This window comes from Schistocerca serialis, chromosome 2, assembly GCF_023864345.2.
Source record: "Schistocerca serialis cubense isolate TAMUIC-IGC-003099 chromosome 2, iqSchSeri2.2, whole genome shotgun sequence".
In the NCBI taxonomy this organism is placed as follows: domain Eukaryota; kingdom Metazoa; phylum Arthropoda; class Insecta; order Orthoptera; family Acrididae; genus Schistocerca; species Schistocerca serialis.
The window spans coordinates 802704766-802730928 of record NC_064639.1 but is presented as its reverse complement, the minus strand read 5'-3'; the positions used below and the strand labels follow the sequence as shown (position 1 = coordinate 802730928).

Here is a 26163-nt window from a genome sequence, read left to right as displayed (position 1 = left end):
AAGTATCATTTGTGCACATATATGTTTTTTATGCTTTTGTAATTATGTGTACAAGATATCATAAGTGTATTTCTGAGACACCTGACTTAGGAATGCTTGCAGAGAGTGTGCAGCAATATTTCTGTGTGAAATGATTTATGTGAGGTATCTGACTTATCTTTTTGTATACACACATAAAGGACTGTTGTAACTGGCAAGCTTTCTGAGCCAGTGGCTCCTCCTTCAGGCAGAAGGGCTGAAGGGGATGGAAGAGGGGTGAAGGAAAAGAGCTGGAGAGGTCTAGGGAAAGGGGTAGATTTTGGGAAAGTCACTCAGACACGTGGGTCAGGGGAGACTTACCGTACGGGATGAGAAGGAAAGACTGACTGTTGGGGACTGCATCAGATGAGATTTGAAAACCTGAGAGCTTGAAGGTGGAAGACAGGGTAATATGCAAGACAGATTACTTCTGAAACACCAAGCACGAGTTAATAAGGGTGAGAAGCTTAGTGCATTGTACGTAACAGAGATGGGAGGGGGGCGGTGAAAAATAGACAGGAAAGACAATGAAAGATGTAGAGAACTAAAATGGAGTGAAGCAAAGGGTATTTACAGTGAAGAAATGTTGTGACAGAAGAAATTATCCTAAATTAAGATCAGGTGGGTAGCGAGAACAAAGGACATGTTCTAGTGTTACTAGTTCCCACCTGCAGAGTTCTGAGAAACTGATGTCTGGGGGAAGAACCCAGAAGGCACAGTGTGGTGAAACAGGCACCAAGTTCATGGATGTCATGTTGTAGAGCACGTTCTGCAACAGAATTTGCAAGTTGGCAGTATATACCCTCTGCCTACGCCCATGCATCCTAATTGATAATTTGGTGGGTGGGTGGGTGGTTGGTTGGTTTAAAAGAGGGGGGAAGGGACCAAACTGCCAGGTCATCAGTCCCTTATTCCGAAAAAACAACGCCACAAGGGTGCGAATGAAACAAGCAAGACTCACAACACATAATGGAAAGAAAGGAAAAACCACAAGAACAACGGAAGAGCAACAAACACTTAAATGGAAAAGAGGGTAGAAGAAAACTACAGAAACACGCAAGAAACAGGTAGAAGAGATTAAAATGACAAAACAGACTACCATGGCTGGCTGACGATGAGAATAAAAAGGAGAAGCCGCTCTGCAACGTATTAAAACCACCTCAACCCTAAAAGCAATAGGGTGCAGGACACAGACACACAAAGGACATATGATAAAATTTAGATCAAATGATAAAAATCCACCCTCAGAAATAAAATGTGGAACTAAATCAGCTCATGAGGCGCTGTCAGATAAAATTAGCGGCAATGAGTCCAGTAACCGAAGATTTCGTCGCAGGGCAGTCAAAGTGGGACAGTGCACCAGATTATAGGCTGCTGTCAACCGGGTGATGCATCAACACTAAGGCAGGTCTTCACGTCGCAGGAGGTAGCCTTGGGTTGCCCAAGCACGGCCAGTGCAGAGTCGGCAGAGAACAACAGAGACCCTGCGAGAGGCCCGCATGGAGGACTGCCACACATTCGTAGTCTCCTTAATGGCACACAGTTTGTTGGGTGTACTGTGACTATGCCATTCCATCTCTCAAAGCCAAAAAACCTGGCGACGTAAAAACAAATGCAGGTCAGTTATCACAATGCCGATCTCCATAAGCGGTTTCCGTGTAGCCTGTTTGGCCAGCCTGTTGGCAAATTCATTGCCTGGGATTCCGACATGTCCTGGGGTCCACTCAAACACCGTCCGGACCATTCCAGGATGTAGGTGGACTCCTGGATGGTCGCTACCAAAGGGTGATGAGAGTATCACTGGTCAAGAGCTTGTATGCTGCTCAAGGTGCCAGTACACAGAAGAAACGACTCCCCAGGGCATGAACAGATAAGCTCAAGAGCACGAGATATAGTCAACAGCTCTCCAGTGAAAACAGTGCAGCCGTCAGGCAACGAATGCTGTTCAGTATGTCCTCCATGGACATACACGAAGCTGACACGACCATCAGCCATTGGTGTAAACCACTTCATGGCCTCGGTACATGTCAAGAATCGATATGAAGTGACAGCAGAGAGCCAGGGGATGAACTGAGTCCTTTGGGCCATGTGAAAGGTCCAGGGGCGAAGCCACGGTCTAGGTGTGCACCTGGTGGTGTACGTGATTGGACATTGAGTATAAGTTGTAAAGGCAAGGACTCCAGTTCAGATAGATGGGATCGGACACGAACTGCAATTTGAAGCCATGACCTGGGCCGCTGATGCGGGAGATGAACCGCCGTGGGTGGGAAAAGGAGACGGTAATTCGGATGAGCAGGAGAACTACAAATGTGTGCAATGTAACTGGTGAGCAGTTGCGCATGCGTGACCTGCAATGGAGGGACTCTAGCCTCCGCAAGGACGCTGGTCACTGGACGTGTCCTAGAAGCTCCCATCGCTAGTCAGATGCCACAGTGGTGCACTGTGTCGAGTAAACACAATGCTGAGGGTACTGCCAAACCATAAACCAGACTCACATAGTCAAGGCGGGATTGAACAAGGGCTCTGTATAGCTGCAGCAGTGTAGAGTGATCTGCACCCCAGTTGGTGTTGCTCAGGCAGCAGAGAACAATAAGGTGCTGCCAGCACTTCTGCTTAAGCTGACGAAGGTGAGGAAGCAAAGTCAATCGGGCATCAAAAACCAGTCCTAAAAATCGATATGTCTCCACTGCAGTGAGGGGAATGGCAGTAAGATAAAGTTCTGGTTCCGGATGAACGATATGACACCAAGAGAAGTGCATAACACAAGACTTTCTGGCCGAAAACTGAAAGCCATGGGCTAGAGCCCATGACTGCACCTTGTGGATGGCTCCCTGTAGGTGCCACTCAGCAATACCAGTACTGGTGGAGCAGTACGAAATGTAGAAGTCATCTGCATACAGAGAGGGTGAGACAGCTCCACAGCTGCTGCTACACCATTAATGGCCATTAAAAATAGAGATACACTCAATACAGAGCACTGCGACTCAATACAGAGCACTGCGGAACCCCATTCTGCTGGATGTGGGGGAAACTAAGGGAGGCACCAACTTTGACATGGAAAGTACGAAGCGACAGGATTTTCTGGATAAAAATTGGGAGCGGCCATCGGATATCACACTCGTATAATGTGCCAAGGATATGATGTCACCAGGAGGTGTCATTTGCTTTTTGTCAATAAAAAAAGATGGCAACAAGGTGTCGGCATCTGGAAAAGGCTGTTTGGATGGCAGACTCGAGGGACACAAGTTTATCACTGGTAGAGCGACCCAGGTAGAAGCTGCCCTGGCATGGAGCCAGTAGGTCACGTGGCTCCAGGACCTAACCCAGCCACTGACACACCATACCTTCCAGCAGCTTACAAAGAATGTTGGTGAGGCTGATGGGCTAATAGATATCCACATCAAGCGGGTTTTTGCCGGGCTAGAGCTCTGGTTTGATGGTGCTCTCCCACCAGTGCAATGGAAAGATGCCATTGCACCAGATCCAGTTGAAGATCACGAGGAGATGTCGCTTGTAGTCAGACGAGAGATGTTTAATCATCTGGGCTGTGGATCCGATTGGGCCCAGGAGCTGTGTTGGGGCAGTGTGCAAGGGCACTGAGAAGCTCCCACTCTGTAAATGGGGCGTTAGAGGGTTCACTGTGGTATGCAGTGAACGCGAGGACTTTCCCTTCCATCCGCTATTTGAGAGGGCGAAAGGCTGGGGGTTTTTTCTCCAACGCAGAGGCTCGAGCGTAGTGCTCAGCAAGCGAAGGGTCACCAACTCAGTTCATATATGAACACAGCACTCGCAGTCCCTATCCACACTAAAGACAGTGGAAACATATGCTAGATACTTAATAAAGCATGGAACTGGAACACAAACATGCAAGTTATTCAAGAATTTAAACTGAGAAGGATACAAGAAAATAAAAAAATCGCTTCTTAGTAGAAGCTGTGTCAACTCATAAACAAAATGATAGGCTCTGATGCCGTGCTGCAAGGACAGACACTACCACTAAACTGAAGAGTCTAACAGCAGTAACTGACCCTTCAGACAGAGACAGATGCCTGTCGCAATGCAAACATTGGTGATAGGCTCTACACAGTTAATAAAATTTGACTATGTATGAACAGATACCTTTCTTGAATGTTTGTACTTTAAATGCTTAGTGAATGCATCATACAAGTTTGTCTATGCATACAGTTTATTATGGCTTTGTTGGTATTATTGGATGTAATTAGTCTTTCATGTACTGGACTGCTTAGTTTTCTGACACAGTAGGTAGCTTCTCAATACGCTTATGAAAGTAGCACCATCTCAAGTTTGTAATTAGAATCAAGTTGAAATTCGAAATATGGGGTCATCAGTGACGTATGACACCTATCTCTGTGTGTGCAGTTGTTTCTACAAACATAGAATATCCCAGAACTCTGGTACCCAGATGAACATTTGAACATTCCATAATACAGAAATGTTAGAAACATACGATAATTCAGGAACTAAATAATTTCTGGTGGTCGGGTTTGAACTGATGACCCACAGCGTACTAGCCAGTGACACTAACCACTACTCCATACTCTATAGATCAGAGCTCGAAACGTTGCTCCTCTCCTGGAGAAAGGGACCTGTTGTTACAGAGGTTCTAATTGGCCGCAGTTACAGTATCCTGGCTCTGAATCTTGTCAATGGTTCTCTGAATGGTGACACTGCCAGATCCTCACATTTACTATGGTAAGTATCAAAGACAGCCCATCCAGTCAAAGCTTCACAATCATCAATTGGGTGTTCAGTTTCCTTGACTCTTCTATCATCAATCTGTGCCGTTGGACTACGGTAGTGTTTAATATGGAGGACATGGATGACATCTCTGCACTTTTGTCCTCTTGATGAAGGGTCATAATACTGCAAAGGAGGATACAATATGACACAAAGCAGTGCTCTAGTAACATTTCCAATATTCATACTTTCTGCATCTGTATTGTTATTTTGAGCTCACAACCATGGAGCAGAAAAAAAGGTGTGAAACCTGTAGTGTCCTGCTTTTCTATGTTGTATGTGAATGTAACGACAGGCAGTATTGCATCTCAGTCTGTGTTAGACATCAGTATACGTCAAGAGTATATCTATTAAGATATTGTCAAAGTGTTCTGTGAATGGTAGGCAGTTGTCATCTTTTGGGTGATGTCACTATGTGAAATTACATCTGATACTAGTCTGGAATGCAAAACTTTCCCACAGACATATCTTACAGTGGCTCATATCATCTCTAATGGATTGGTAGAGACTTGGCCAGCAATACCAGTGTCTGACTATGTCTAGATTCTTCACGAAACCTGTTGTGACCAGATGTTAGGGTGTTGTGTATATACTTCAGGATAGCTGGCTGAAGATGAGCTAGGATGATGAGCAACCATTTCTGCCACTTCCTCCTCCTCCAAAGTATCCATGGTTTTCAGCAGTGATGCATCTTCTCTCTGTTCAGCAGCAACATCATTTGACAGAGCAATGACTGAGATTTCATCCACACTGCTGTGTTCCACCAAATGCTTCTTGGAAAGGCAGTCAGCAACCTTGTGTTTTCACCTGCTTTTGTGTACCACTGTGATGATGTACTCCTGTAGCCTCAGTGCCCATCTTGCATTTGAACCAACATATCCTTCAGGTTAGAGTGCCTGCATAGAGAATGTTCGTCAGCCACAACTATGAATGGTTTTCCAAAAATGGGGAATGGTTTCCAAATAAATATGACCAGAACTTCTTGATGGTCCAAATATCTGCAAGGCACTCTTTCTACATTGTAGAATACTTCATTGCAGACTTGGAGAGCACTCTGAATGCATAGCTATTACATTTTCAACACCTTTTTGAATTTGCTCTAGAAATGCACCTATCCCATGACAGCTAAATTAGTGTGAAGTTCTGTTTCAGCATGGTTGTTATACAGTGCTTGGACTGGAGATGATGATAGGGCCTCCATACAGACAGGGAAAGATCTTTCTTTCATCTTGTTCCAGGAAAATTTGTTGTCTATGTGCAGTAGTTCTTGCTAGGGATGTGTCTTGCTATGGAAGTCCTTTATGAAATGCCCATAGGAAGAGCACATTCTGAGAACTCAGATCACTCATATGCTGTCACAAAACTATGTGAATGCCTTTATTTTCTTTGGATGAAGATGGACACCATCACCATTCAGCCCCAAGGTTTTTATTTCTTTAGTGGTGAAGAGGCACTTGATTGGATTCAGGCAGAGCTTGCAGTCTGAAGACACTTCAACATGGTTCTGAGGTGGCATAAATGTTCTTCAAATGTCGTGTTCTTCAAATGTCTGCAAAAAACCACAATGCTCATCCATATAGCAAAGACACATTGCCCTATTATGGTGTTGATGCAGGTTGGCCATCATATGTTTGATGTGGCTAGAGCATTACAAGTTACAACAGCATAACTTTAAACTCACAATGGCCTTCAGGGTTTATGAAAGCTACCTTTTCCCAGACAGCTTTGTCAATCTTGATTCGCCAGTAGCCTGTCTAGATGTTGTAGTAGAGAAATGTTTCTTTCAGACATTTTAGGATGTCATCAGACATCTTTCATCATTATTTTTGTTCATTTGCTGGCAGTTGACGCAGATATTACTTGTGCCATCCTCCTCCTTCACAAGCGCCATGGGAGAGGACCAAGGACACACTGAAGGTTCAAGAGTGTCATGTTGCACCATTGTCTCCATTTCCTCTGGGGATTATTTCAACCAGTGACACTATATAAGCATTGGCTAGTTAATGGATGATCCTTCATATTGAGACATTGTTTTACCATGTGCTGCTTGGTCTGTATTTTCTCCATCTCGGAGCTGAAAGCATTTGAAAAGTGATACAAAATGGCTGTCATTTGCTGACGTTGTTCCCCGGTCAGCCAGATCCTGTTTGCAGTTTGATTGTAGTTTTCTCTCCTGCATTGTCTGTGGTGTTAGCAGAGCACAACTTTTTATCAATAATACTAAGCTGCCCTTCCTGGATTGGAGTAGCCTTTTTGCAGTTGAAAAAGGCTTCACAGTTAACTGAGCATCTTGGGATTGGTTGACTGGAACTTACCTTGTTGATAATGGTGGGATAAGAACATCTTCAATAGCAGACAGTTGAATGGAGCAATCTTTGTCATGTGTGCTTTTTGGAAAAGCTTCATCAATTTGGAGCTCTGATATTTCACATTTTATGACTGCTTTTGATGCCTGCAAGAAGTCCCATGTGAGAATAACATTTTGAGTACATTCTGTTCACACAACAAATTCAAAGGGCTGTGTTCTGTCATTAGTACTTATTCTTGCAATATGTGTTCCTGTTGGCTGGCCATATTTCCCATTTGCAACTTTCAGCACAATCGCTTTCATATTGTGAAACATAGTCTTATTTAGCTGATGACAACAATCATGTGAAGTTACAGAAAAGGGAGCCCCTGATTTGACAGAACTCAGAGAGGTTGGCTGTCAATGATATCAGTGAGTTTCCATGACACCTTGTTGATTGTCGTCTATGGAGGATTCGCAATTACTGTGGCTTCAACTCCATAAATTGTTGCCTAGCTTAGCTTTGCTCAAGATAGCAACTAGGTGAGCTGCTGGTACTTCTGTTCGGTGACAGGAAACTGTTACGTTGTGTTGGGAGGAGACCTCATCCGGGGTACAGTGATTGTCTTTATCCCATAGGTTGATTATAATTGTCTGCAGCTGACTGGCATGAATAGAACTGTTGTGATGGTTAACGTTGGCAGCGTAGTAGTAATTGAAAAATAGCCTTTTTGTCAGCAGTGGAAAGACATCAGCGAGTTGTCCTCAAGGTGTTAAACTTGCTGTAGGAGTTGGTTATACCTACATTAATTGGGTTTTGGGTTGTCATTTGCTGGTTGCTGAAACTTCTTTCAGCAAGCATGAGACTGTCAGCTTCTGTCATATTTGAATTCACAATGTGAGATACATTTTGTGTATAGGACTGTTATTTCCCCATAACATTGGGCCCTGTTCTTCAATTGCTTTTTGGAAGTGGAGTCTCTGCCGATTATCACCAAATGTTTCTTCAGTTCGTCCTGGCATTTATCCTAGCTATTGAGCTTCTCTTCATTGTTCTTGAACTGTGGTTGGGCTGTGGCACCCAAGTAAAAGTACACATTTGTGAGCATATCGTGTCATCCCACCTACAGTATTTGATGGCTCATTCAAATCCTTTCAGCCATTTCACTGGGTTCTGACAGGTGTCTCTGGAGAACACTGATGGATGCATGATGTGCAGTTGACTCACTATCGGGTTGGAATCTATTGGTCTCCTGCATAAACAGATCTTCTGAACAATGTACTGCTTGTATTCCGATTCTTGTTGGTGTAAGCAGGAGCTGTTATGTTACCTAATTGGAGCCAAGGTAATGTAAATGTTTTGAGGTACTTGGTGTCTCCACCAGATGATTTTATGTCATAACCAGAATAGTCCAACTCTGAAAGCAGGATCATCAATGAAGTACAGCACCTAACACTGAAATTACAATTATTATGATCACTGAAATGCAGTGACAACATAACTGAACTACTGCTCAGAATGGAGCTATTTATACAAATATAAAAAAATTTCAGACTGTTAGTATTTATAGAACATATATAGAACATTCCAGAATATACAAGTATTACAAACATAAGATATTTCAAGAACATTCCAGAAATCATAATTGCTGGTGGTCGGGTTTGAACTGGCAACCCGCAGAATGCCAGTCATGGATACTAACCATTATACAATGTCCCATGTGCCAGAGCTCATAGAAATATTCATTTAATTTTTGAACACGTCATGACTCCAAGTGCCCCTATAAAAAATGTGTGAACCATATCTGATTTTCTTCAGTGTCCTTGAAATGCACACTAATTGTTTGTCATTATGCCTGTAAAATAAGACTTCGTTTTTCTTCAAGCACACAGTGTATACAAAGCTTTTCTTATTTTTGATCTCACACCTTCATCTCGATTCTGTAATTGTATCTTGTTTTTGCATGTATCCAAGGAATACTTGCGGTAACTCACTTCTTTCACTAACAAATTTTTACGAGTGGGTTTGTTTGAGTATTTATGGGAGCTTTCCCTAATCCTTCTGGCAATTGGAAGCGTGTTTCAGAAATGATGTTTTGTTCTCCTCTAACGTAAACTATTCCAAAACTATTCTCAATGCAACAGAAAACTTTGAGCATTATGATCACTACGTCTGAACACCCAAACTCTACTGCCAAAGCTTAAAATTCTGTGGTAGAATAAGCTTTTTCTCAGGCTGTTAACACGTGACTTGCAAAACCATCGTAGATCTCTTGGTTCCATTTTGACTTGGACTAAAGAAACTCCCATTCAGATGTTTGACACATCTCTAGCCAAACCAAAATCAGTTATCGTGACTGGACAATACAACATATTAGATTTCTGTTTTGATGCCCTCAGAATCTTTGACAGTAAACTGTGCAAAACTTCACTATGTAGCACATGATATGACATAAATCTACTGTAATAATACACATACCAAGGGAGGTCTTAAATTTTTCCATAGTTAGAGGTTTAGAAAGTTCTTTACCACACTGATTTGACTTTCCAGTCATATTTCTTCCACTGTGATAACATGTTCCAGAAAATTTATTGCTTGTCTTCCGAATTTGGAGTCAAAAAAATTTGTTCCATCACTCCACCTTTCTGTATGAAGCTAGTAAGCTGCTAAATTGTTCCTCATATTCGGCCAGTGTTTCAGTGACAATCAACAAATTGCAAGCGTATACATTTATCCTTGATAATGTTCCTGCAGACATAAACTCTGTATACTTCCCTGCTTCTTATTCTAGTAAAATGTGCCAACAGGAATTTCTTAAAGCAGTACTTGTGAAATATTTAACATCATGATTTCTTGTACTTTTTTCTTCCAAATTTTCTAGTTTTGTGCTCGCTTCTATCAAAACTTTGTTAATATTTCTGGCATCCATTATGAGACATTCTCTGTATCTATATTTACTGCTGTCAAGCAGGGGACTGTTGAGTGAACTTTCGCTCTGTTCAGTGATACCCGAAATAAAGCATCTTTCTTACTTCTTTACTGCATTCACCTCTATGTGGTCAAGCAACAGAACACACAAACAGGTTAAACCTCAAGTGGGCACACCTATGCATAAAGTGCGCCAACCACAAATAACAATGCTTTTAACTGTTACATTGTTCTTGTACTGTTGTGAGCCTATACCTATTTCATCATTTTTGCTTCAGCTAACACATTGATAACTTACATTGTCCCAAGTCCAAGTGAGAATCAGTAATATAAAATAAGCAGCGATCTGTCCAAGAAAATGACCCAAATTATGAGCTAGCAGCATAATCCAGCAGTGGGGCAGTTGTCTATGAAAAATTAGTAATCGAAAAAGTGGTTGGCTGTGATCTAATGCACTGCACTGTTTAATGCTTCGAGTGGACCATTACTATAGGGTAATTCTTCTATGCTTCTATGCAATATAGTGATATAATGAGAGTTTATTTTATTATTATCTAACTAAACAGTGCTTTAGCTCATATAATGTTAGTTTAGTTTATCATTGTTTCATTGAACTGAGATTAAGCTGTGACGTTGCTCATGTGTGTTTACCTTACTAACATAAAGACTGCTATTCCTTACATGTACACAAAGTACTCCACGTGCCCACTCATGTTAGGAAAAATGGTTTGCCCACTTGAGAGTTAATAATCCATGTGGTTTAACTGGTTTTATCAATGATATACCATGATGATACCTGGTTGTTCTTGAAAAATGACAGCATACTTATTTAGATGTTGGCATAGTTCTGACCTGCAGGTGTCTGTCAGATATTCGGACTCTTGCACTTTCATACCTATCACATCAGCAATGTTCATACAGTCTTGATTTTCCTTTGTTTCTTCGTTCAGCTGTGACCTATCACATTTATTACATATAATTTTTATCCACACTCAGTCACAAAATTCCATTTCCAGTTATTCTTCATTGAAATAAATTGTTTTTACCATTCAAAACTCTAATCTCGTGGCATTCTCATTAAGTAAATATCTTTCCAAAGTGAACTCACTCAAATAAAATCGGCCACTAAAAATGTGTGCTTCATCTTTCCTTTGCAGTCTTCATTTCAGTACATAATTGTGAGCTCACAAGCTTTGTCTTGGAGCAACTGCTCAGACTATGCCCACATTTCCAACAAGCAATGTCTGTACTCTTACATACCCTTGTATACTTTTGTATAAGTCAAAAGGTATGATGCTGAGTTGAGCTCCAGTGTCAAGAATTCATTTTATACGGTAGATGTCAATTTGCTGCTTCCATAACTCTTCTTGTTTCACAGTTGCATTGTTCACAATTTAAGATATGTCAGTAATTTGTCATTATTGTATTAAATAAGCCATTACTTGTTCCATATCCACTCAGTTTCCTTAGGCCAGTCCTGCAGAACTTTTCTTTCTGGCTTCACGAAGCGATCCGTTGGTTTAACTGAAATACTCATTTGTTGTTTGTGCAATGGATTACTAACATTGCTTAAGCTCTGTTGCCATTGTGTTCTCTCAGAACTGTTTCGCTATGAATTTTTTGATATCATGGGCTATATTTGTTATCTCTTCTGTATTTAATCATACAATGTAGGCTCCTGTATTTCTCCCTTCTCCTGCCAAAACTGTTTCCTCTCATTTTGTGCATCTTTTTGTACTATGTTCTGTTGCTATTGTGAAAGGTGCTGTGATTGTTTCTCGTCTGGATCTTAGGTTTTGGTTCTTGCCATCAGGTCCTTTCATATTGGTTTCTGCATACACATCGGTCTACATTATATTCCACACTTGTACATTTTCTGTACGTGATGTACGGAATTTGTTGTGCTCCAGTCCTCTGCCAACAAACCAGAGCTATCGACTACCAGCAAAAGTATTTTGACATTACCATCTGATACCTTTCTCTTGTCTGTATCAGTAACTGCCTTTGATGATGCATATGATATTTGCTTGTGGTATCTCTTTGTCCTAGTATGTAGCTGTATTTAAATCTCTTTAGAAGTACCACCTCAGATCCTCAGTTCGTGGTTAATACAGTTCAAGCTTTAAAACTTTGTTCCATAACTTCCCATGAATTCCTTGTGACCAATATTTCACTAAGAACATATTTTCAAGTTTTTCACATGTACAGTAATTGTCAACAGTTTCCGTAGCCCACAAAGGTGAAATGCCGTACATGTAACCACTTATAAAGCATATACATTGCATGTCTGTCCAAACATATGGCGAAATACCATGAAATGATCACGTTATGTCTTTCTTCCGCAGTATGAATATGTATATTCTGCTCACTGCTATTTTCCAGCAAAATGTTTACTTACTGCTTACAGTTAGTGTAGCTGCATACTCCTGCTGATTCGGCATTGTTTTTCTGCTCACGCCCTTTTCTCACAGAAATAGTTACCTTGTTTTGTTTTCTATTGACAATATCTTATGCTGGCTCTCCTGTAACTCTTTCTAGTTGATTGAGTTCCAGTTGGATTGCTTATGTATCAGTGGTGATCATTTCTACTGAATCAGACCGTGTGCTAATTTTTGAATCTATGTTGGCCATTTATTGTTCTTTGTCATTTAGTTCCTCAATTTTTTTGACTATTGTTTCTTCAACATGTTTATCTTTCCCTTCCCAATAATTTTCAAGCAACTCTCATAAGACTTCTTCTCATACTATGTCTTCTGCTTTTTCCCCAGATTTGCTGTCAAGATGTGTTAAAGTTGCTTGCCCATTTCTCTTACCCAGTTCATGAATTGTTGACAGATCACTTGACATGTTATCAACTCTCTTTACAATTTCACACTGTTTCTTTACCTTTCCAAAATTCCAGTGGATTTTTCTATTTTATCTAAAATTTCGGTTAACCTTTCTACTGTCTCAGAAATTTTGGACAATTGTTCCAACTGGTCAGCTGTTGCTTCCCCTACTGTATGAGCACACCTGCTTTTACAGTCATAGTATTCTGAGCTTCTATCATTACTCCCATTGCTCTAGTGACAGCATGTAGCTTTCTAACATCTCATCAGTTTGAGTTACGTATTGGGTATCAACTGGATCCATGCCTATTTCTTTGATCTCATCAAATTACATTAGGTCTCCAATCACTTTATTAAAAATAAAAAACTGTATTTTTCAAATACACAAATATTTTACCTCAGAAGGCACATGTGTAGTTCAGTTCATGAAAAAAAAATTAAAAATATCTAACTTCCTTTTTGCAAATTCAGCATTGGTCATATTTTGTCAGCTCTTTTCTTGGCTCAGTGATCCTTGTTCATGTTGATTTATTTTCATTGAATAAACAAAAATTTAGTTGTTAGTACAATGTAATATCAGGTTGATTAGTGGTCTGCATATATCTAATACACTGTTTCAAAATTATGAACTCATCCTGTTCTTTTGCCAATTGTTTAACATTGCCGAAACACCACTTTCATAGTATATGTCCCTTTTTCGTACTTCGTATGCTCTATAACAGGCTTTTCGAGCTAGAGAGATGTGGGCAAACAACTGACACATGGACAGTCTGGGATACAGGCCATCACTAATGGGATCATACTGCACTAGCCGGGCACAACCTTCATGCATCTAATACTTTTGTTGTCCTGTCTTCCTCAGTTGGGTGTAATGTTACTGTATATTGATAATTTTTACTTTTGAACCATGTAACTACAGTGGCACAAAAGTCAAAATCAATTGCAGAAAGATATTGGCTACTAAATGAATTTAAGATGCTGTATTTAAAAAAAGTTACCTAAATATGATATTCTACGAGACTCGTCTAGAATTGGCGCAGAACGTAGGAAACCCCACAGTTCTCATGGCACTAATAGAAAAAACTGAACACAACACAGAAACAGCAGTGAAACATTTACAAAACAAACAAAAACAGAAAATAATGAAACTAACAATAAAAAAGACATAAAAATACTTTTGTGTTTTAAATGTGAAACCACAAGAACACCAACACACATTCCACTCATATTTACTTAATGTAACAGAGAGAACTGAGTGTAAAAGAAAAAAATGCTCTTGGAAAAAGTGTTGAAACGTGCACCAACAGCAAGTTAAACAACCAATATATAGAAAATCTCATAGCAGAAACCGAACACATCCTTACATGTGAAGAACAAAAAAATAATTGTGAAATGAACATAGGACTGACAAGAGGATTAATAAAAAAAAGAAATAAAAGGCATAATGAAACAAACCCAGCAGACATACAATACAAACAACCAAACGGAGGCAGTCACCATAAAAACATTAAAACAAACGTTAATAAACAGGAACACAGTAAAGACAAGAGCAGATGAGAGAAATGTAACAGTACTTAAGGACAAAGAGCAGTAAATCACAAAAACCAAGGAATACATAAATACCAACACCTTACAAAAACTGAAGTTAGATCCAACTACACGATTCCAGGCAAACCTGAACTGAACAGTGAAAAACATTGAAAACACACTTTCAGACAAACGGAAATACTACATAACACAGAAAAACCCACAAGTACCAAACACTTTGCAGCCAACCAAAGATACATAAAGATGATGCACTAATGAGAGGCGTTATTAACTTCAGGAAATCCCCAACGTACCACATAGCCAAATGTCTCCAAAAGTTAATTACAAAACACTGTAAAACAGAAAACAGCATAACAGTGATACACACAGGAAACCTTATATAACACATCCAGAACATACAGGTACCACACACAGCATCATTGAATTCATTCAACATATAAAATATGTATACCTCCAGCCCTATCACAGAAACAATAGAAATCATAAGACAAAATCTCACATTCCACAGCAGCCTCACCACAGAAGCAATAACAGAAATAATGCATATGCTCAGACTGACAACTGAACAAAACTACTTTGTTTGAGAGTGAATATTACCTACAAAGTGATGGAATGTCCTTGGGATCCCCAATATCAGGCACATTAGGAAACATTTTTATCAGTCACCTAGAAAATCAGATATTTGAAAAAATAACCACTAATGGAAGATTTATAATCATGTATTGGTACAGATAAGTTGATGACATATGTCTGGTAGATGAGCCAAATGAAAAAATAAATGAACTTCACCCAGAAATCAACGAAGCATATCAGAACATAAAATTCACACTTGAAAAAGAAAATCAAATAAATTTTCTAGACATAACAATAATAAAAGAAAATGGCAAACATATATTTAACATCGTTAGAAAACCAACAGCCTCAGACACAATAATATATTGCACATCTAATCATCCCCACAACCAGAAGCTTGCAGCACTAACGCATATACCATATAGATTAAACAGCATCCCAATCAACAAGCGAAATTATGAAAAAGAAATAAGTACAATCATACAATAGCTAGGAACACACATGTAGTACACAAATTCAATCAAAAAAATAAAAACACAAATAAAAAACAAACACAACACTTCCAGAATACAAGATGTCATGAGGTGCACAGAGAAGAAGCAGATGATACACTATGACTTACACACATAAACTAACACACAGAGTGGCAAACATACTAAAGAGACAGGGCATCCAAATAGCATATAAAACTGTGAAAACCCTCCATTCTCACTTAAGCCAACCGGCTACCAAGAGGGATAAATTCCAGGGATCAGGAATATACAAACTTGAAAGTCAAATTTGTGATGCATTATACATAGACATGATTTTAAAACACAGTACAAAGAACATATCAGGTGTTGGAAGTACAAAACAAACCATTCCACATTAGCAGAACATTTAAAGCACTCAAAACACCGTAATCACCATCGTACAAACATGGAAAAAGAAATGAAAATAATGTGAATAAACAACCATGACAAATACCTTACACAAATGTAAGGAAACTTTCAGATCCAGGAAGCCATCACTGAAAACAAAAATGTGATAAATGAGCACATACACATCAGTACCGGCTCCCTATTGCACGTAATGAAAGAAATGATAAAATAAGTCCTCTTCCTTGGACATGCAGCCAAAAAAAAGTAGCAGTAATAAAAAGCTCACCAAAACAAATACTATTTCATAGACATGCATGGATTCATAAATAAACAGATCACAGATCTCTCAAAAATTACACTCCAATTTGGCAATAACATCAGACAGTTGGCTAAACATACCAAAACGTTGCATCAAAACAAGTGTTCAGTTCCTAGTGCTGTGAAATGTGGAAAACAAAAACCCCCAAATGGCAATTATGAGAAGAGGAACAGCACCAAAATTGGAACAGGAACAGTACATGTAGAAAATCGTCCACACAACCTGTAAGTACAATTTAAAATATTACTAAGTCATAGAAAAAAAACCAGCCACCAGAACTGTTTATAACCAATGGGTACAGTGCCCCAAAATGTAAACAAAATGGTAAAAATGTGTACATATTCCAGGCCACTGAAGATGCCTTGCTGAGGGTAAAGGTGAAACGTGTATAGCACAAAAATTGTTTCATTTAGTTGTAGTTGGAGAGTCCAAAAGTAAAAATTAGCAGTATACTGTAATTCATGCATCTGTTTCGTAGACAGCTTCTGCTGTGAGTTGGGGTTGGCCTTGAAACTCAAACAGCATTTTCCTGTTTACCCTCCATAGTGGGTGTTGAATCTTTGTAGAAAAATTCTTTGGATGGTCTCAGGTTATTCCACAGGAGGGACACATTTACAATCAAACTTGATGCACTGCTATTGTCACAGCAGATTAGACATACTGGCCAGATGCATGCAGACAGGATAGTCAAACAGATTGAACGTCACAGAACACATGCAATAGTCATCTGGTAAGTGAGAATATGTTAGGGGCCTCTGGATGTGCCCTTGCCCAATGGGGCAGTGTTGCAGTAGCCAGCTCTAAAAGATGTACTACAGGAATGATGAGGTTGTAAAAAAATTGAGGACTATATTTTTATATAGATACATAGGACTATATGTTTATATATGTATATACAGTGTATATGGGACTGTATGTTTAAACTTACCTTACTTATTTTTTATTAAGAAAATTGTTTTACACCATACTAAAATTTACTGTGCAGTGCATAATTAAATACTGCAAGAATTCTCGGAGCATTCAAGTGTGTTGAACATAATATTATTTCAAAAGCATTATTGCACTATTAATCTCTATGGCACAACTCAGTGTGTTTATTGCATTCACTTGTGATATTACCCGCGTTGACATAATTTAAACATTACATGGAACATGGGAGGAAGTGCTCGCACGCATGTACAGCTCTTAACTAGAAAATAGAAATTTTTTTCCTTTTGCTCTAAAAAGCTGTATTCACTACCTGTTCCAAATAAACTATTCTGCTTCTGTGAAACTTTGCTTGTTCAATAACTCAGTTCAGTTTTTCATCAACAGATTAACTAAATATATTTGTATGGAGAAGACTAAACTTTGGAAGCAATTTCTAATAATCCGTCATTTTCTCTTTCTTTTTTAGCACGACTTTTTCCTCTCAGGCCCTGAGGTTCAGCAGCAGCACCAGCACCACCAAATGGGCTTAAACACAACAAGAAACACATTTTTGTTGAATACAGGTGTCATGGAAGGCCTCCCAATATTATCGCCACCGACTGGGTCTAAGGTTCCACATCCCGAATAATGGACTTGTAAGCAGCAAATTGTTCTTGCCATTTGTGATTGTATTACTTTTGAACTGTTGTAACTTATCATCTTGATAGTCTTCCTTCACACAAGATGAATGTGTTTCTGTGTGGCAAAAGCAACTGCCTACGCAGTGAGTATTTGCCAGTATCTTACAAACTGAGCATTTAGATTTGAGAAGGTATAATTGAATCAATTAAAAATGTTAAAGATGCTTTTGTTTCCAAATGTTCTTTCACCTTCTCAGGTAATCTTTTTGAAGATTTATAAGTGGTGACACCACTTCCCCAATTATGTAAAATTAAGTGAATCCATTTGAGGTAAATTTTATATTACACACTGAGCATATCTTATTCAATAAAGCTATGAGATTCCATTTCTTGCAGTGCTAACATTCAAAAGCTGAAATTTTAGTACTGCCAGTAAGAACATATAAAAGTAAACAGCACTATTGTAGCTTTCGGAGCTAGTAGTTAATTCCTTGGGGAGGAGAGGTGGATAGTTTGGGGAAGGTTACAAATGAAGGGCAGATCACTCAGCCCTTAGGATGACAGGCGCCCACCTGTCGCAAGGGTGAGAGCAGATAGTGCCTGTCAGCAGTATTAACTGGTTAGTTAGTTTCATGTTGAATGGATCATTTGTATGATTAATTGTAATGATATGGAACAAGTTATTTTATGTTCACATAACACTTTTCATATCTACATATGGCTGCATACTGACCATTTACAAGGGTGGTTTTTTAAGCAAAAATTGGCACAGAGACGCGTGCGCATTGACGGCTGTTGCAAGTGTGTCCTCTAGTGAAATTCATGCCCTCTGCAAATGCTATTTCATCTTTGGTGCGCATGTGCATGCGTAAAGGTAAAACTACGTGTCTGCCTTCTGTCGGAACTCGTGCTCACAGCACTAAAAACAAATGTCACACGTCACTAGATGTGTAATTATGAATAAAGATGTTCTCTCCCAGAAGAAATTAGAGAGATCACTGGGCCCCAAGCCTTGTCCAGTTGAAAGCCACTGACATGATTTATAATATCTTGTGCTCAACGTATTTCCACAGGTTCTTTAATCACTGAATCCCAAAAGGATCTCACTGGGGCCAAATTTTTTCGCTTTAAAGCTATATCTTTTGCTTTAAAGCTATACAGGGTGTTACAAAAAGGTACGGCCAAACTTTCAGGAAACATTCCTCACACACAAATAAAGAAAAGATGTTATGTGGACACGTGTCCGGAAACGCTTAATTTCCATGTTAGAGCTCATTTTAGTTTCCTCTGTATGTACTGTACTTCCTCGATTCACTGCCAGTTGGCCCAATTGAAGGAAGGTAATGTTGACTTCGGTGCTTGTGTTGACATGCGACTCATTGCACTACAGTACTGGCATCAAGCAGATCAGTACGTAGCATCAACAGGTTAGTGTTCATCACGAATGTGGTTTTGCAGTCAGTGTAATGTTTACAAATGCGGAGTTGGCAGATGCCCATTTGATGTATGGATTAGCACGGGGCAATAGCCGTGGCGCGGTACGTTTGTATCGAGACAGATTTCCAGAACGAAGGTGTCCCGACAGGAAGACGTTCGAAGCAATTGATCGGCGTCTTAAGGAGCACGGAACATTCCAGCCTATGGCTCGCGACTGGGGAAGGTCTAGAACGACGAGGACACCTGCAATGGACGAGGCAATTCTTCGTGCAGTTGACGATAACCCTAATGTCAGCGTCAGAGAAGTTGCTGCTGTACAAGGTAACGTTGACCACGTCACTGTATGGAGAGTGCTACAGGAGAACCAGTTGTTTTCGTACCATGTACAACGTGTGCAGGCACTATCAGCAGCTGATTGGCCTCCACGGTTTACACTTCTGCGAATGGTTCATCCAACAATGTGTCCATCTTCATTTCAGTGCAAATATTCTCTTTACGGATGAGGCTTCATTCCAACGTGATCAAATTGTAAATTTTCACAATCAACATGTGTGGGCTGACGAGGATCCGCACGCAATTGTACAATCACATTATCAACACAGATTTTCTGTGAACGTTTGGGCAGGCATTGTTGGTGATGTCTTGATTGGGCCCCATGTTCTTCCACCTACGCTCAATGGAGCACGTTGTTATGATTTCATACGGGATGAGAATACCACCGTTGGGTGGCTTGCGGAGTATAAATGTAGATGTAGATGTAGATACTCTACCTGTGCTGCTAGAACATGTGCCTTTACAAGTACGACACAACATGTGGTTCATGCACGATGGAGCTCCTGCACATTTCAGTCAAAGTGTTCATACGCTTCTCAACAACAGATTCGGTGACCGATGGATTGGTAGAGGTGGACCAATTCCACGGCCTCCACGCTCTCCTGACCTCAACCCTTTTGACTTTCATTTATGGGGGCATTTGAAAGCTCTTGTCTACACAACCCCGGTACCAAATGTAGAGACTCTTCGTGCTCGTATTGTGGATGGCTGTGATACAATATGCCATTCTCCAGGGCTGCATCAGCACATCAGGGATTCCATGCGACGGAGGGTGGATGCATGTATCCTCGCTAACGGAGGACATTTTGAACATTTCCTGTAACAAAGTGTTTGAAGTCACGCTGGTACGTTCTGTTGCTGTGTGTTTCCATTTCATGATTAATGTGATTTGAAGAGAAGTAATAAAATGATCTCTAACATGGAAAGTAAGTGTTTCTGGACACATGTCCACATAACGTATTTTCTTTCTTTGTGTGTGAGGAATGTTTCCTGAAAGTTTGGCCGCACCTTTTTGTAACAACCTGTATATTTTGCTATAAAGCAGACACAATGAACTAGCAGTCTCCAGTGACACACACTCACCTGAAGGTGGTTGAACAGTTGCCAGCCGAAATGTTGTGTCAAGAAATCAACCCGACACGGCTGCAATCCTGAAACCTCTTGGAATATTCAATACACTGGGAAAACTTCTAGAATCGCGTCAGATATGAGTTAGTGATTCCTACCCATCAGCTTTCAAACATTGCACAAACAGGAATTCCTCTATGAAGCAGGAGGAGTTGTCAAGGAGAATATAAGATTATCTTGGCTGAGCACCACATGTTATTACAGCATGATTTTAAGCAATGAAGATTTTCTTTCTTAAAGATAAGATACCTAGAACAGTGTTCCATATAACGTTGTTCATTGAAAATATGCAAAATATGTCAACTTACTGATCTGTTCCTCCCTAACATTTGCAGTGATTTTAAGGGCAAATGTGGATGAACTAAGTGTTATAGGAGATCCAAAATGTGCCTCTCCCTTTTTACAGTCTAAATTCTCATCAGTATGTACACTTAAAAAGATTGAAGTTTTCACATTATTCATTATTTCTTCGCCATATGTTACATTGCAAAAAGAGCTAACTCTGCTTGTTCTATGAGAAAGTATGTGATGTTATTTCAGTAACTATAAAACTGAGTGAAATTTACAAAGAACTTGGCTGTATGAGCCCATTTACGTTATGATGTAGCACCCCTCTGGCCTGAAAGCATACACTGATGAGGTTTGGAGCGGTGTCATAAAGCTTATGTATCATCTGCTGAGGAAAACTGGCACACCACTGTTGTAATGGACCTCAATCTCTTGGGTCATGCATATTGACACTGCTGTGGAGTTGACACAAGAGTTGGTTCCACCTGTGTTTTACCTGGGACATATCTGGTGGTCTTACTGGCCACAAGACCACCCCAAGAGCACATTGATGGTTCCTAGACAGATGTACATCTACATCAACATGGATACTCTGCAAATCACACTTAGGTGCCTGGTAGAGGTTTCATTGAACCATCTTCACAATAATTCTCTATTATTCCACTCCCAAACAGTGCATGGAAAAAAATGAACACCTTTATCTTTCCATGTGACCTCTAATTTCCCTAATTTTATGATGATGATCATTTCTCCCTATTTAGGTCAGTGTCAACAAAATATTTTTGCATTCGGAGGAGAAAGCTGGTAATTGAAATTTTGTGAGAAGGCTCCACCGCAACGTAAAATGCCTTTGTTTTAATGGTGTCCATCCCAGATCCTGTATCATATTTCGCAATAATGCAAAACGTGCTCCTTTTCTTTAACTCATTATTCCTATATGGTAAGGGTCCCTGATAGTGCAGTAGTACTCCAACACACCAATGATAGTCATCTGTGGAATGTGAGACCATATATCAGCGGTCCATGCTTCCCAAACACAGCACCATTCCAAATGCCAGCTGTTTGTGTTACATGGAACAGTAATTCCTTAACCTGACCAATGGTGTGGGGTGACACACAATGTTGCAGGGAGTCCATTATTAGTCTCAGATAGCAAGCTTAGATGTGAAGGGGCTACACACAATGAGGCTCCTTTCAAACTGTCAGCTGCTGATAATGCTATCCCAAATAAGTGGTGTCTCTGTCCATCAAAGTGATCACACAATATCTGACATTGTTCATGCTTCATATATATCCTACCAGCCCTTATAAGAATATGAAACACAGATATCACTAACGCAGCTGGTGCCCATTCCGTCACAGAGATTACCAGCCCATTATGTGTATGTAAATGTAATTACATTGGCATTCAACTATGTTCTCTGTGTGATTCACTTTTTGTTGGGTAGTAGATAGAGAAACAGTGGACCTAAGATTGACCCTTAAAGAACCCCATATGTGATTTCTCCACAGTGAGAAGAATGTCCCCTGCTTACTTTGGCTGAATTGTTGAGTACATTTGTCTGCATTCATTTGGTTAGATATGAAATTGTCCATTGGTTGATTGTACCATCAGTTCCATAAGATCTCAGTTTATCTGCAAGAGTATTGTGACTGACTCATTAAATGTCTTAAATAGGTCACAGAAAATATCAGCCAGTGCTGTTTTGTTATTTAATGCTTGTAAAATTTGGTGAGTGAATGTGTAAATGCCATTCTTCTTGAGCAGTTTGTTTGATTCCAAAATCTGATTTACTGTGGATATTACTGTTGCTCAGATGAGATACTGTTCTAGAATAGGTAAACTTCTTAAAAATTTTTGAAAAATCATGTCGGTAGTTGTTGTTGTCACTCATCCTGTCTTTTAGACTGGCTTAACAATGTCATATTTCAATCACCATGGAAAAAGGCCTTGAGAAAGTGATGCATTACATACTTCAGAAAAAGACAGCCCTTATTAGATGGGAACAAGTCTTTAGTACTCTATTGAAAACACTATAAAATGCAATAGACCTTTTTTTATTTTTGGGAGAATTTATGATTTTCTCAACTTCAGAAAGAGAAGTTAATAAGATATCAATATGATTAAATTTCACAAGCGATGCTTTTTCTTAAGACACTGCTTTGATTTTTCTCTTGAACTGTTTGGTTCTAAGGATCTAGATAAGGTTTCCAGATCATTTTTCTTATCAGAATCAACTATAAAGTCTGCATTGAAATCCCCGTAGACTGTTAACTGCTTGCTGTTGTCTGACAGATATCATAGTAAGGAATCCAAATTCCTCATAAAAAAGTTCAAAATATCCCAGTGGGGATAGATATACAGTTACAGTTAAAAGAGAACTATTTCTCAGTAGTAATTCACAAGCACATACTTGCGTGTGCTCATCACCACAAAATCTACATGTTTCAATGTTTTTGAACTTTTGTTCTACCTTAATATACAGAGTGTAACTAAACTTCTTTTACTGACTTTGATGATTTGTAGCAGGGACCAAGACTGTTAAGTTTAGCTTGAGGACTCATGTCCATAAATTTACTGCTTTCATACTACATGCAAAATACAAAACACACATCTCTGTCTGATTTGTACTACTTATAATCTGTGTCCATTTAAAAGTAGGGCGCAATGTCACAATCACTGACAACACAGATACGGTAGCTCCGTACCGTGTTTCAGTATACACAACCATCAATCTGTGGTCCTCCAGCAGCCAAACAATCATAACCCATGCTAATAGATCTTCTTCGAATACCTTATCTCGTAAATCAAGTATTTTGTGTGTCCTCACAGCTAACACTCTAGCAGGTTCAAATCAGGAGAATGTGCAGGGCAAGCGACTGGGCCTCCACAACCTATCCACTGTTGCCCAAGTTGTCGGTCAAGATAATCTCGGACTGCACTTAAAAAATGGTGGGAACCACATCTTTTGAAACACGTGCAGTGCCACATCGTCCAAGAGCCCATGCAGTTCACACTCAAGAAATTGGAAATAAGCAGCACATGTGAGATGTGGTAGAACAATGTATGGGCCAGTCACATGCCCATCTGGGAATCTTCCCCAAATGTTCAGACTGTATTATTCCTGAAAGCCATGGGGGTGCACAGCATGTGGGTTTTCATCAGCCTACACATTGCTGTTGCTGGAACTGAGAACACCTTCTCTGGTGAATTTGGCTACATCCATGAAAAGGATCTGCCACGTGAATTAGGACTCGTCCACACAACAGTTCAAGAATCACTAGCGGAAATGGGCTTGTGATGCAAAATCCTGTGTCTTCATTGCTTGTGCCTTCTGGGGGTGGTATAGGTGTAGCAGCTGCTCATGCAGAACATGCCAGACATTTGGTGATCCACACTCATTGTGCCTGCTGTGTTCCTCATACTCATTACCTCCTTTTCTGCTGCATGGAGTACAGCCTCTTCCAACTCAGATGTATAGTGCCACCATGGAGATTCATAGTAGGCCCTGCTGGTGGTGTGTGTGTGTGTGTGTGTGTGTGTGTGTGTGTGTGTGTGTTTTTCACAAATGTGTAGTTTACCACAGTCAGCAGCAACACATTAAAAATTGAATGTACATACAGCTTGCATTCTGTAACGTAGTGAATGGTTACTTCTATATAGTAGTACAATATGAGCAAATACCATAAGAACAACAGCAGGTAAAAACCTCGCTGGGCAGTTCACAAACCTAACTGAACAGCATATAAACAAACCTGTAATAGGCATTGGACATCTGTTGAACTGTGAATGACATATGGAATACCTTAGTCAGTGGTGCTGAAAAGTGTTGGTTATTTGGATGTGTCTTGTGATATTTTGCATGTAGTGGGAAAATGGTACATTTTCGAACATGACTGTTTTGATCCTCACTACAAGTCCTCAGTGTTTGTGAAGGGAACTAGTCTCACACAAAGTGTAACAACTCCTCCTTTTCCCGTGGTTATGTGGTGCTCAATCAGGCACAAGGTGTCATTCTTTTCAGAGCTTTCTAAATTTTTTGAAAAGACTAGAAGCTTTCCTATCTTATTATTCAGCCCTTTAATATTCTGATGAAATAAGCTAACATTACTTTTCTGTTCATTCTTGAGCATTTTGGAGGTCTTCTCTGTTTTAACTTATTTCACAACACTGCCAGAATCCTGATTTTTAACTCTGATACAGCTCTGGCACAGTATCATCAGGAATATTGCTTTGTGTGGCAGTAGAACCCAACCCCCCTGCCATCAATCGTATCCCAAGTTCCTTTTCTACAAGAAGAAAACTTACCCTTCCCTCTCTTAGTGAGTTGTAGGAAACATCTAGTATGTCCCAGTCTCCCAGTTGTAACTGCACTCATATGAGATTTCACTTCAGTCAGCAGCAGCAGCCGCCGCCACCTTCTCGACTCCATGTTCACATGGCTCACAGCAGTGTTAAGCCAGAGGCGGTCATGGTGCTATAGAACACCACAAAACTCACACGTGTGTGAAGCAGTCATCATTTTGTTATAGATAATTGCGTGATATGCAAAAAGTCTGAAGTAGCCAGTAATATTGTCCACCAGGTCATTAATATAAAATACAAGTGAACCTGCTTCACAATTGCTAATGTGTATGGGAATTGGAAATACCTGGATTAGATAAAAATATGGAAACACCGCGAAAAAGGTATGGTTGAACATAAATGCAGGCACTAGTCAAGCCTGCAGGTTGTGCTGTTGTATTTGACCTCGAGCGGGATCTGTGGAATGTCCTCAATATGTTGCAACTGTCAGTCATGGTGACAACAGTGTTCTTTGTATTTGTGTGCATTGTAGCAGACCTAAATGAATTTGAATGTAGGCGAATTGTTGGTCCTTATATGGTGGGTGCTTCCATAACCAAGGTAGCTGAAGTTTTTGGTATTTCAAAGACACCTAATTGAAGAATTATACTGCATACAGGGAAAGCTGAAAACTACCATCCGCCATGTCACAGTGCGGACAAGAGTGTCCCTCGAGTGATCATTACAGACGATCATTGAAGAGGACTGTAACAAAAAATAAGATGATGGCAGCTGCAAAAGTCATTGCAGAACTGAATGTTGCACTCACAAACCTTGTCAGAACCAAAACAACATGAAGGGAACTCTGTAAGCAAGGAATTGCAGGGAAGCTGGGATTCAAACACTGGTCATTAATGTTGCAAATCCCTGTGACAGGAAAATGTGGCACTGAAGCTATAAAATGTAGTGTGTGGAGCAATGGAAGAAAGTCACTTGGTTAGATGAGTCTCGTTGCACCCTGC

General features: G+C 40.0%; 1 protein-coding gene across 3 annotated transcripts in view; it reads left to right on the top strand.

Moving 5' to 3' along the window:
- LOC126458048 (Golgi-specific brefeldin A-resistance guanine nucleotide exchange factor 1) overlaps positions 1-26163 on the top strand; it is a 317427-nt gene that overhangs the window by 278658 nt on the left and 12606 nt on the right. For all 3 annotated transcript variants that reach the window (XM_050094843.1, XM_050094842.1, XM_050094841.1), the window contains exon 33: positions 17517-17685. In XM_050094843.1, coding sequence (XP_049950800.1) covers positions 17517-17678 — 162 coding nt within the window. In that variant the 3' untranslated portion in view covers positions 17679-17685. The remainder of the gene's footprint in view (positions 1-17516; positions 17686-26163) is intronic.